This window comes from Scyliorhinus canicula, chromosome 4, assembly GCF_902713615.1.
Source record: "Scyliorhinus canicula chromosome 4, sScyCan1.1, whole genome shotgun sequence".
Classification (NCBI taxonomy): Eukaryota; Metazoa; Chordata; class Chondrichthyes; order Carcharhiniformes; family Scyliorhinidae; genus Scyliorhinus; species Scyliorhinus canicula.
The window spans coordinates 47,574,310-47,587,153 of record NC_052149.1 but is presented as its reverse complement, the minus strand read 5'-3'; the positions used below and the strand labels follow the sequence as shown (position 1 = coordinate 47,587,153).

At 42.9% G+C, this 12,844-nt stretch overlaps 1 protein-coding gene across 7 annotated transcripts in view; it reads right to left on the bottom strand.

Moving 5' to 3' along the window:
- mast2 (microtubule associated serine/threonine kinase 2) overlaps positions 1-12,844 on the bottom strand; it is a 524,270-nt gene that overhangs the window by 196,672 nt on the left and 314,754 nt on the right. Inside the window, exon 1 of one of the 7 annotated variants that reach the window (XM_038794196.1) lies at positions 3,276-3,328. The exons of the other annotated variants lie outside the window; for them this stretch is intronic. Within the exon in view, the coding sequence (XP_038650124.1) occupies positions 3,276-3,313 (38 nt within the window). The 5' untranslated portion in view covers positions 3,314-3,328. Of the gene's footprint in view, positions 1-3,275; positions 3,329-12,844 lie in introns of those variants that run through there. 7 annotated transcript variants of the gene reach the window in all.

Below are 12,844 nucleotides of genomic sequence, written 5' to 3'. Positions count from 1 at the left end.
GCATGATCAAAAACTAACAAATTTAACAAGTACATTTGATTAGCATCCAGATAATTTAGCAGCTGTAACTGTTCATATGGTCAAAAGTTCTAAAAAAGCACATGAGATTAAGACTCAATATCATCTTTGGTAAATTAATACCTGCAGAATACTGAATACTCATCATATTTGTTTTAAGCTGAGCCTGGGTGTTCCTAAAGAAGGAAGTATCAGGGAAACATTTCAGTGTCGAATTAGGTAAACACTTAATGATTTTTTTAAAAGACCAATTTTCTTTCTCACACCTTATTGCTCCCAGAGGCCAGTTATAATTAGAAGAAAAAAGTATGTTAGTGACTTCAACTGCCAGTGACAAATGTTCTTCCCACAAGTGAAAGAATCCAGTTGAAATGGAATGCATAATCATGAGAACATGGCTTTGCAAGCTGAATTATACGAGTCTGGTAAGGTCAAGACCGACCTGCAAACGTAGGATAACCTTCTCCTACCCTTGGCAGACAGGGTCCAGTCGATTAAGATGAACATTCTTCCATGTTTTTTTCCCTTTTCCAGTGTATTCCTGTTTTTGAGAAGGTCGATAAGATGATATCATCCTTTATATGGGTGAGCAAGACTCCAAGGATTCATAAGAACATAAGAACTAGGAGCAGGAGTAGGCCATCTGGCCCCTCGAGCCTGCTCCGCCATTCAATTAGATCATGGCTGATCTTTTGTGGACTCAGCTCCACTTTCCGGCCCGAACACCATAACCCTTAATCCCTTTATTCTTCAAAAAACTATCTATCTTTACCTTAAAAACATGTAATGAAGGAGCCTCAACTGCTTCACTGGGCAAGGAATTCCATAGATTCACAACCCTTTGGGTGAAGAAGTTCCTCCTAAACTCAGTCCTAAATCTACTTCCCCTTATTTTGAGGCTATGCCCCCTAGTTCTGCTGTCACCCGCCAGTGGAAACAACCTGCCCGCATCTATCCTATCTATTCCCTTCATAATTTTAAATGTTTCTATAAGATCCCCCCTCATCCTTCTAAATTCCAACGAGTACAGTCCCAGTCTACTCAACCTCTCCTCATAGTCCAACCCCTTCAGCTCTGGGATTAACCTAGTGAATCTCCTCTGCACACCCTCCAGCGCCAGTACGTCCTTTCTCAAGTAAGGAGACCAAAACTGAACACAATACTCCAGGTGTGGCCGCACTAACACCTTATACAATTGCAACATAACCTCCCTAGTCTTAAACTCCATCCCTCTAGCAATGAAGGACAAAATTCCATTTGCCTTCTTAATCACCTGTTGCACTTGTAAACCAACCTTCTGTGACTCATGCACTAGCACACCCAAGTCTCTCTGAACAGCGGCATGCTTTAATATTTTATCGTTTAAATAATAATCCCGTTTTCTGTTATTCCTACCAAAATGGATAACCTCACATTTGTCAACATTGTATTCCATCTGCCAGACCCGAGCCCATTCACTTAACCTATCCAAATCCCTCTGCAGACTTCCAGTATCCTCTGCACTTTTCGCTTTACCACTCATCTTAGTGTCATCTGCAAACTTGGACACATTGCCCTTGGTCCCCAACTCCAAATCATCAATGTAAATTGTGAACAATTGTGGGCCCAACACGGATCCCTGAGGGACACCACTAGCTACTGATTGCCAACCAGAGAAACACCCATTTATCCCAACTCTTTGCTTTCTATTAATTAACCAATCCTCTATCCATGCTACTACTTTACCCTTAATGCCATGCATCTTTATCTTATGCAGCAACCTTTTGTGTGGCACCTTGTCAAAGGCTTTCTGGAAATCCAGATATACCATATCCATCGGCTCCCCGTTATCTACTGCACTGGTAATGTCCTCAAAAAATTCCACTAAATTAGTTATAGGTTCATAGATTCATAGGTTAGTCCTTCAAAGAGACAGGGCGGCGGCGGCGGCGGGGGGGGGGGGGGGGGGGGGGGGGGGGGGGGGCTGCCATTGCCTAACTTGTTGACTTATTATTGGGTAGCCAGTGCAGAAAAAGTATTAGGTTGGTGTAATGACCTGGGGTCCATCTGGGTGCAGATAGGGCTGCAGACGGATGCGGGATGTTCTGCCTTTGCCTTGTTGATTCCCCGGAGGCGGGTTCTGCTGGGATGGTCTGCGACTCCAACCAGTACCTCAGTATGGTTGGGAGATTTGATGTAGTTTTTATTCCTAGAGAAGGTAAAGTACAGCGTGAGGGGTTTGGTTGAGGGATTCTACTGGAGGTGAGGTGGCGGCCTTTCATTTTAAGTTTATTTTATTTTAAGGAACTGATCACGGTCAGTTGTTGGGGGATGGTTGTGTTAATGTTACTTGAATGTCTTTTTTTCTGTAAATTCTGGTTTGTCTACATGGGCTTATTTTGTAATTTATAAAATAAATTCTAATACACAACTTTTTATAACAACTTGCAAATATTTTATGGGCAACTATCAGCCAGGTGAACATTCCTTTATATCATGAAAAAAATTAGAAAATGCGGAGGATATTTAAGGCACCCAATTGTAAAACCTGAAGAAACGCAAGTAGGATTAACAGGGTCCAAATGCAAGCAACTAAATTGGCAGCAGTCTCTCCTTGGGGAGGTTGAAAACAAGAACAGAAATAATTAGGGATGGTGGCACTGCAACCAAGTAAGCAAGTAATTAACCATTGTCCACAAAGGAGCTTGACATTGCACTCCATTAGAGAGGGATAATTGTTTGTCACCAAGTTTAGAAAGAATTAAAGAATTGTATGATGAATAAAGTGCAACAGTAACATAAGTATCATAAACAGCTTCTACTTTTAAGAGTGCGAAGAAAGCATGATTCAAGTAGGAAAGTGGAATAATGAAAATACACAAAGCCATAAAATGTTGAATATATTATATATAAGTTATGATGGTGCTCCAATGCATTGGTGGGTTTGTCTATATGGGTGACATCAAATGGCAAAAAGATGAGCTTAATGGAACAAATAAGAGAACCGCAGTGGTTGTAATTAATAAATGGTGCCAATTGCTATCTCATGCAAAATTACTAATGAAATGAAATTTAGGATGAGCTTTTATTCCCACCTTTCACAGGTGCAAAATAATGAACAAATATATGGATGGAAACTAGCTAAATCCCAGCGTTTTTAACTTGCCTAGCACAAATGAGGGAGGAGTTTCAGCCTCTCTCAGCTGGTGTCTGCAGCTGCTGACGCACAAACCAGCAAGTGCAAAAGCAGACATAAATCAAAAGCAAATTCAGCTCACCTGTGAAGGGTAATGAGTTCTGCTTTAGTCAGAATCATTATGGAGATGAATCGTGGCACTGCACTAGCAATGAAAGGGCACAGAAGTAAGCAGTCGGTGTACTTCCCCCCCCTACTGGCTGGGTTTATGTACTGTTCCTTGCATGAAAATTTAAATACGCAGACATTATATCGGAAATGTTTTGCAGATCACGCAGAATCTATGGGTGAAAAGAAAATGCCTCAGGTTGCTAATCTTTCACCAGAGCTGAAACCTAAATTCTGCTTCACTCTCCACAGATGCTGCGTAATCTGAATATTACCAGCATTTTTTGTTTGTATTTAAGATTTCCAGCATCCACAGTATCGAGTTTATCATTGAGGGTCTCTTACATAATACTTTGCAGATACCTTGCAACTAGGAGGATAAACAGGTGCTGAACTGTGCAGAAATCTTGAGAGCAGTGACGGAAAGGTTTTGAGACAAAAATTAAGTGAGTGATGAGTCATGCATTGGCTTTTTCATTTTGCTTACATACACACAAGGTTAAAAACTAGATGCATGTACAGAAAATGGGCCGGATTGTTTCGGCACAGTAGCTATGGAGTATACACAGGGCATTCAATTGATGACCTGAAAAGGTGACAAGCCATTCAAATCAAATACAAACATATTGTGGCCTTTATTCATATATATTGTTAGGACATCCTGGGATATATATTTTATATATAAGGGGAAAGAGGGGTGTAAAATAATGATCTAAGTAAAAGGATAGGAGTCTTTGTTTTACACGAATAGAGAGACAGTTACTTCTTTCAGGGTCTAGAAGGTTCTGCCTTCAGACAGTAGACAGCAGAGCAGAGAGAGAGAGCTGCTTCCACTTCCAGGGTCCACTGGTTTCTCTTTGTGTGATGGATATCACACTGACCACAGAACAGATGAAGTCAAAATAGTACAAATGAAACCTGGATCATATAATTATTATTCAGAATCCCTAATACCCACTGGGACAAAAACATAAAAACAGAATTATGAATAAGAGTTAAATAGTTCAAACTACCCCAAACTACAAATGTAATACAAAGAGAATACATTGTACTCCAGGATCTTGCGTTGACAAACATACATTCTTCCTAAATGAAAAACATAACTTACCAAGAGGCCCACAGGGATAACATGGTGTTCGAATGACTATTAGTCTGTCAGATGGGGCCCAAAGTACAGGGGAAACAGTGGTGTAGTGGCGGTGGTCACTGGACTAGTAATCCAGAGGCCAAGCTTAATGCTCGAGGGAAATGGGTTCAAATTCCACCATGGCAGCTGGTGGAATTTAAATTCAGTTAATATATCCGGAATATAAAGCTAGTGTCAGCAACGGTAACCATGAAACTACCATTGCTTGTTTTCAAAACCCATCTGGTTCACGGCTGTCCTTTTGGGAAGGAAATTTGTTGACCTGACTTAGTCAGGCTAGGTGACTCTAGATCAGGGGTGGGCAAACTTTTCCGTGCAAGGGCCACATTCAGAAATTCACAATTTTAAAGGGCCGCATAGTATATTCAGTAAAATAATTACTTCACCCGGTTATGATTCTGGGCGCCTCATATAGAACATAGAACAGTACAGCACAGAACAGGCCCTTCGGCCCTCGACGTTGTGCCGAGCAATGATCACCATACCAAGTCAACGTATCCACCCTATACCAGTAAGTAACAGCCCCCCCCCCCCATTAACCTTAAAAAAAAATTTTAAAAATTAAAAAAAAAAAAAAAAATTTTAAAATTATTATTTTTTTTAAAAATGACTTGGTGGCCCGCATAAAGACCTTTGGCGGCCCTTGGGCCGTAGTTTTCCCACCCCTGCTCTAGATCCACAGCAATGTGGTTGACTCTTAACTGCCCCCTGAAGCGGCATGGCAGACAACCAGGTCAAGGGCAATTAGGGATGGGCAATAAATGCAGGCATTGCTACATTCCATGACAGAATACATTTTTAAAAGTTCCATTGAAATTAATTTTGCTGTGAAGGCAATTAATCCATTTATATGTGCAATATTTATATATGCACACAAAATAATATGCATTAAATCTTTGGGTTATGTAGTTCATTTTGATTTCTTACTATTTTAAATTTAAGAAAAAAAGCAAGAAGAGGAAAGATAAAATGCATCAGTTGAAGTTAAAATTTTCAGATATTTAGCAGAAGAATGAATTTGGTTTGACTGCAAAGGGGGCATTACGCTTTGGTAGTCAAGGACAATGGTCCTATGATTTCATAGCAGTGGTATTGTGCTCCACGAGGATTGTGCTCATGGATGGGGCTGCTGGGGGTTCATGAGGGCTGACATGAAAGAATAAGGTTCAGTGGAAAAAGTATTCAAGAACACAAGATGTGGCAGTGCATATGCAAAGATCCTGGAAAGTGGCAGGACAGAGAGAGTGGTCAGCAAAGCATTCAAGATCTTGGGCTTCATAAATAGAGGTATTGAATATAAAAGCAGTGGAGTTTACTCAATCTTTATCAATCTATCAATTTTTATCAAGCTCAAGCCAGGCCACAACAGGAGTTTTGGATCCAGTTCGGTCGCCACATTTTGGGAAAGATGTGAGGGGTCCTCAAGAGGGTGCAGCGGAAAAGTACCAAAACGGTGCCTGGGATGAGGGATATCAGCTATATGGTTAGGTTGGAGAAGCAGGGATTATTCTCCTTGGAACAAATGAGATTGGGGGAGATGAGATAAACATGTACAGATTATGATAGGTCTGGATAATTTAAACAAAGAAAACCTGTTCTCATTAGCTGATGGTTCAAGGACTAAGGAACACAGATGTAAGAGGCTGGGCAAGATATGAAGGAAGAACTTTTTTTTAAGACAGCAGGTGGTAATGACCTGGAACTCGCTGTCCACAAGGGTGATGGAAACAGAGATCAATAATTTTAGAAGAAAATTGGATAGGCACCTGCAGAAAAGAAATTTGCAGAATTAAGGGGAGAGAGCTAAGAACATGGGACTGACTGGATTGCTCTGTGGAGAGCATAGCTTTGATGGGCCAAATGACCTCCTTATGTGCTATAAAATTACTCTATAACTCATTCTCAACATTTATCAATTCAAGCTCTTTCGTAAATTGATGGCATGGTGGCACAGTAGTTAGCACTGTTGCTTCACAGCGCCAGGGACCCAGGTTCGATTCCCGCCTTGGGTCACTGTCTGTGCAGAGTCTGTACGTTCTCCTCGTGCCTGCGTGGGTTTCCTCCGGGTGCCTCGGGTTCCTCCCACATGTCCCGAAAGACATGCTTGTTGGGTGAATTGGACATTCCAAATTCTCCCTCAGTGCACCTGAACAGGCGCCGGAGTGTGGCGACTCAGGGATCTTCATAGCAACTTCATTGCAGTGCTAATGTAAGCCTACTTGTGACACTAATAAAGATTACTATTATTAAACTTAAGGACCTCTGTTAGGTTATCCGTCAATCCTCTCTTCTACAGAAAAAAGCCCACACCTGTTCAATCTTTCCTGAGATATACAAACTCTGGTAGGGAACAAGTTTCTTAAAGCAATATTTCTGAGTACGACAACCCCTTAATGATTTTTTTTTTAAATAAATGGTGTGCACATAAACCAAATATCTTTTTAGGACAGTTTTGTTACATCAATGATTAATTTGCCCTTGTGCAGAACAACTGAATTACTGCAATCAGCTATACATGAAAAACATAACTATTTTACACAATGTTTTGAGTGATGTTTAGTATTGGAAAACATAAAGAATGCATTTTTTTCAAAGGTTTAAATAAATATCAACTTTTAACCTGTAAGCTGCCAGATGTACTGAGATAATTTTTGTTGTGTTACTAAAGTCATTAAAACTTTGTGTCCAATGTTACTATTGTATTAGGTTTCCATGACTAAACAAGTAACATTTAAAAATTTACCTGTGCTCAATCCTGTGTTCCTCATTTCTATATCTTTCTTTTTATCTTTTTTGCCTTTTTTAAAACCTATTCTGTCCTCTTGACCATTTTGTATCTATTTCCCATTTTCCAGATTATAATATTTAGCTTGTTTCCCATTCTGTCCCCCTGCGCCCATCCTTCATCTGAAGTGGGGGGGGCACAGTTAAAAAAAAATTTAATCATTGCCCATGGACAAGCTGCAACGGTCAGCTTTTCAGCCAGCGAAAGGCTGAAATTTGAAAGGAGACCCGAGTTGGATACATGATAAATGCCAAAGGACTTCTAAAACTGCATACAAAATTTGTTTTGTATTATATCCATTCAGACTGAAGTAGATTGGATGGGTGTCAAAACTGACACCTGTAGCCTAATGGATAAGGACTACTTTCCAGAATTATTGATCAAAGTAAACTGATCAGCTTCATTGTAACCCATAATGAGTAGTCATGCTTCAGACAGTAGTCTATTTATTTGATATAAATTACAAAATTATAAATTAGCATTATCTTACATCAATTTTAGAGTTGCGTTCATTGATTCCTACCCAGCAAACTGAACTTTATTCCAGAAAACACTGGACATTCTCAGCAGGTCAGGCAGCATCGGACGAGAGAGAAAGGGACTTAATGTTTCAGGTTGATCACCTTTCAACAGAACTGAAAAGTCATTGACCTGAAACATCAACTACCTCTCTCTGAGGTACATCGTCTGAATTTAATTTCAGATTTCTGGCATCTGCAGTATTTTACTTTTGATCTTGATTCCATCTTGTCTCTGGATTACTGTCAGACTTCGGAAACTGCCTGCATTATGATCTGGGTGGTTTGGAACAAAGAACAATATAGCACAGGAACAGGCTCTTTAGCCTTCCAAGCCTGTAATGGTAATGATATGAAGCTTTGCCAAAACCCTCAGCACTTCCTTGAGCCGTATCTCTCTAAGCCCATCCTATCCATGTGTTTGTCAAGATGCCTTTTGAATGCCATTAATGTATCTGCTTCCACAACCTCCCCTGGCAACGCGTTCCAGGCACTCACCACCCTCTGCGTAAAATTCCTGCCTCGCACATCTCCTCTAAACTTTGCCCCACAAACCTTAAATCAATGCCCCCTGGTGACTTACCCCTCCAGCCTGGGAAAGAATGCCTGCCCATCCACTCTATCCATGCCCCTCATACTCTAGTAGACCTCTATCAGGTCACCCCTCAACCTCAGTCTTTCTGATGAAAATAGTCAGAATGAATCTATTCAGCCTCTCCACATTGCTAAAACCCTCCAGACCAGGCAACATCCTGATAAACCTCCTCTGTACCCTCTCCAAAGCTTCCACATCTTTCTGGTACTGTGGCGACCAGCATTGTGCGGAATATTCCAAGTGCGGTCTTACCAAGGTTCTATACAACTGTAGCATGACCTGTCAGTTTTTATACTCGATGCCCCGTCCAGTAAAGGCGAGCATTCAGTACGCTTTCTTGACTACCTTGTCCACTTGTGTTGCCAACTTCAAAGATTGTGGACCTACACGCCCAGGTCTCTCTGACTTTCTATATTCCTAACAGTTTTACCATTTACTGTTTATTTCCCCGCTATGTTTGACCTACCAAAATGCATTACCTCACATTTGTCCGGATTAAACTCCATTTGCCATTTCTCTGCCCAAATCTCCAACCTATCTGTCCCTGCTGTATCTTCTGACAACCCTCAACACTATCTCCCACTCCACCAACCTTGGTGTCATCTGCGAACCTACTAATCAGACTGGCTACATTTTCCTCCAAATCGTTTATGTACATCAGAAACAAGAGGCCCAAGCACAGATCCCTGTGGAACACCACTAGTCACAACCTTCCATTCAAAAAAACATCCTTCTACTGCGACACTTTGCCTTCTGTGACCGAGCCGGTTCTGTATCCATCTTACCACCTCACCTCTGATCCCGTGTGACTTCACCTTTTGTACCAGTGTGCCAAGAGGCACCTTGTCAAAGACTTTACTGAAGACCATGTAAACAACATCCACCGTCCTCGCCTCATCAATCATTTTTGTTACTTCCACAAAAAACTCAATCAAGTTAGTGAGGCACGACCTTCCCTTCACAAAACCCTGCTGTCTATCGCTTAAGAGTCAATTTGTTTCCAAATGGGTATAAATCCTGACCCTGAGAATTCTCTCCAATAATTTACCTACTACCGACGTGAGGCTCACTGGCCTGTAGTTTCCAGAATTATCCCTGCTACCTTTCTTAAACAGCGGTACCACATTAGCTATTCTCCAGTCCTCTGTGATCACACCTGTAGCCAATGAGGCTACAAAGATGTCAGTCAAGGCCCCAGCAATTTCCTCCCTTGCTTCCCTCAGTATTCTGGGATAAATCTCATCTGGCCCAGGAGACTTATCTAACTTAATATCGTTTAAAAGACCCAATACCTCCTCCTTTTCGATGTTAATATGATCCGGACTGTCCACCCACCCTACCCAAGAATCATCTTCCTCAAAGTCCCTTTCTTTAGTGAACAAATGCAAAGTATTCATTTAATAACTCGCCCATTTCCTCTGGCTCAACACATAGATTCCCCCCACTATCCTTAAGTGGTCCAATCCTTTCCCTGGCATCCCTCTTGCTTTTTACATTTGAATGAAAAGCTTTGGGATTCACCTTAATGCTACATGCCAAGGACTTATCATGACCCCTCTTAGCCCTCCTAATTTCCCGTTTCAGTACCTTCCTACTTTCTTTATACTCCTCAAAGGTTTTGACTGTTCCCACCCTTCTAGACTGTACAAAATTCTCCTTTTTCTTTTTGAAGAGGTTCAGAATATCCCTCATTATCCAAGGCTTCCTAAACTTCCCAAGCTTATCCTTCATTCTCTCAGGAATGTGACTTTCCTGAATCCTAATCAACTGTCGCTTGAAAGACTCCCACATGTCCGCTGTTGATTTACTATCTAAAAGCCGGACCCAATCCAAATTCTTCAATTCATGTCTAATGTTATCGGAATTTGCCTTTCCCTAGTTTAGCACCTTAACGTGAGGGTTACCTTCACCCCTGTCCAAAAGTACCCTAAAACTTACGGAATTGCGGGAAGCCTTCCGGGCAGCACGATAGCACGGTGGTTAGCATAAATGCTTCACAGCTCCAGGGTCCCAGGTTCGGTTCCCGGCTGGGTCACCGTCTGTGCGGAGTCTGCACGTCCTCCCTGTGTGTGCGTGGGTTTCCTCCGGGTGCTCCGGTTTCCTCCCACAGTCCAAAGATGTGCGGGTTAGGTGGATTGGCCATGCTAAATTGCCCGTAGTGTCCTAAAAAGTAAGGTTTAAGGGGGGGGGGGGGGGGGGGGGGGGGGGGTGTTGGGTTACGGGTATAGGGCGGATACATGGGTTTGAGTAGGGTGATCATTGCTCGGCACAACATTGAGGGCCGAAGGGCCTGTTCTGTGCTGTACTGTTCTATGTTCTATGCAGATTGTCCAACTAAGGAAGGGGCAGTACTGGATCTGGCATTGGGGAATGAGCCTGGACAGGTGGTTGAGATTTCAGTCGGGGAACATTTTAAGAGTAGTGTATATGTAAGCAAGAACACATTGCCACAGTTCCCCAAGCCTGCTTACATCAAAAACTGCTGAATTGGCAGGGTAGCAAGAGTCCCTCTCAGTTTTTATCCAGTTTAAGACAAGCAGGCAGACATTTTTAAATATACACGCAGATTTTAATGTGTAGGGTGGTTAGCAGTAGAGCTGCAATGTTAGCTCTTCTATTGCCAAAGCCATATTAAGATGTATTTTGTTGAAGCAACATTTATTGTAGTATCTGCCAGGACAGTAAAGTTCACTATGTGCCACCAGTATAATCTACAAACCTGACCTCATTTTGATTGGGGAAGCTCTGGCGTTTAATAATAGTGTGGTGATGGACAGCTACCAGCTGGGTGATGATATCAATTACAGCTAATGAGAGAGTTTATGTTGCTAAGCAATTGAAATGCCTGTTGAGATATAAATTCTGTACTAAGACACAGGGGCCACAACACTATTGTACTTAAGAAGTCAAACTGGTGTCAAACCTGCCCCATGAAAGGTGGTGTACTTTGCCGATATGACTGAATAATTAACACTTCAGCAATGTTTATACTGTCAGTTTTACTATTTCTTTATCAGTACTTGTTTATTTCTGAGTATGACCTGCAGTTGTTAAAAGTGCAATAGAAGCTTGGAGTTTCAATCAGCTGTTTGTATTGTTAACAATCACTGGAGCCAGCTTCAATCAGTAGATGCAATTAACGTGCAACAAGTCCAGTTCTGCTATTCTGACCTGGTTCTATTTATTTCTTTGCTTATAAAACCCATAAGACACTGGGTTGGCCTATTTTAAGGGCTATGCAGTCTTGTCCTTTTAGTGCCAAGTAGTCACAGAAGGTCTCAAGCATATCGGTGGACACAGCATAACCCTTCTCATGGACCACCCTGGTGTGGATAAAGTGATGCTGCCAGCCAGAGACAGCCCATCCCATCTGGCCCCCCACCTCACACACCCACACACTGGTGGCTTGATCAATTTTGTTCCTTTGTTGATTCATTTGTGTTGCAAAGCGAGATGTTGATTGGATGAAACTATCAGGAAAAAATACACCTTTTAAAAGATTGATTCATTGCAAAAGAGCCTGTCTACCTGTTATGTTTTAAGCAGTGGCTTTTATTTGATGCCGACAAATGTTTAGCACCAACTGCCTGAAACAGGCAGCTGTCCATGACGAACCAAGATGGTGTAAATGGTGGGCAGCGTATAAATCATTTTTAGATGTATGATGTTGCCCACCAGAGCACATGCCATCTGAAAAACAAGTTACTTCACAAGCTGTTGTTTTTCATAATGATTACTGGCTTTTGGAATCAACTGCAGAACAGTAAGTGCAGCTCCAAACTCCACAACAAAATTAAATAGCTGCCAGGGTTAAGACCTCACACTCTGGGCGAAATTCTCCGCCCCCCACGACGGGTGGGAGAATAGCGGGAGGGCCTTCCCGACATTTTTGCCGCCCTCCCGCTATTCTCCCACTCCCCCGCCGAAGTCCCGACCCGAATCGCTGCCGCCGTTTTTTTACGGCCGGCAGCGATTCTCAGCTGTTAGATGGGCCGAAGTCCCAGCCCTTTCCGTCGTTTTTACGAACGGCAAACACACCTGGTCTTGCCGTTCGTAAAACCGGCGTCACAAACTCGCTATTAATAACCATGGCACCGATTGGCACGGCCGTGCCAAGGGTGCCATGGGCCCGCGATCGGTGGGCACCGATCGCGGGGAGCGGGCCCGATGCCCGCGCACTACTTGTCCTTCCGCCGCCCCGCAGTATCCATTCGCGGGGCGGCTGAGGGGCAACCCGGCCTGCGCATGCGCGGGTTTCGCGCAAAAACGCGATGACGTCACCCGCGCATGCGCGGGTTGGAGTCTTCCAAACTGCGCATGCGCGGCTGACGTCATATGACGCGTCAGCCGGCGCTAACTCCGGCAAGCGGGCTTAACGATTTTCGTTAAGCCCGTCTTGCCGGAGCCTACGGCGTCGGGCTGCTAGCCCCGACCGGGGACCAGAATCGGTCCCCGGTCGGGAAGGGGCGCGCTGCCGTAAAACCCGCCCGGGTTTTAC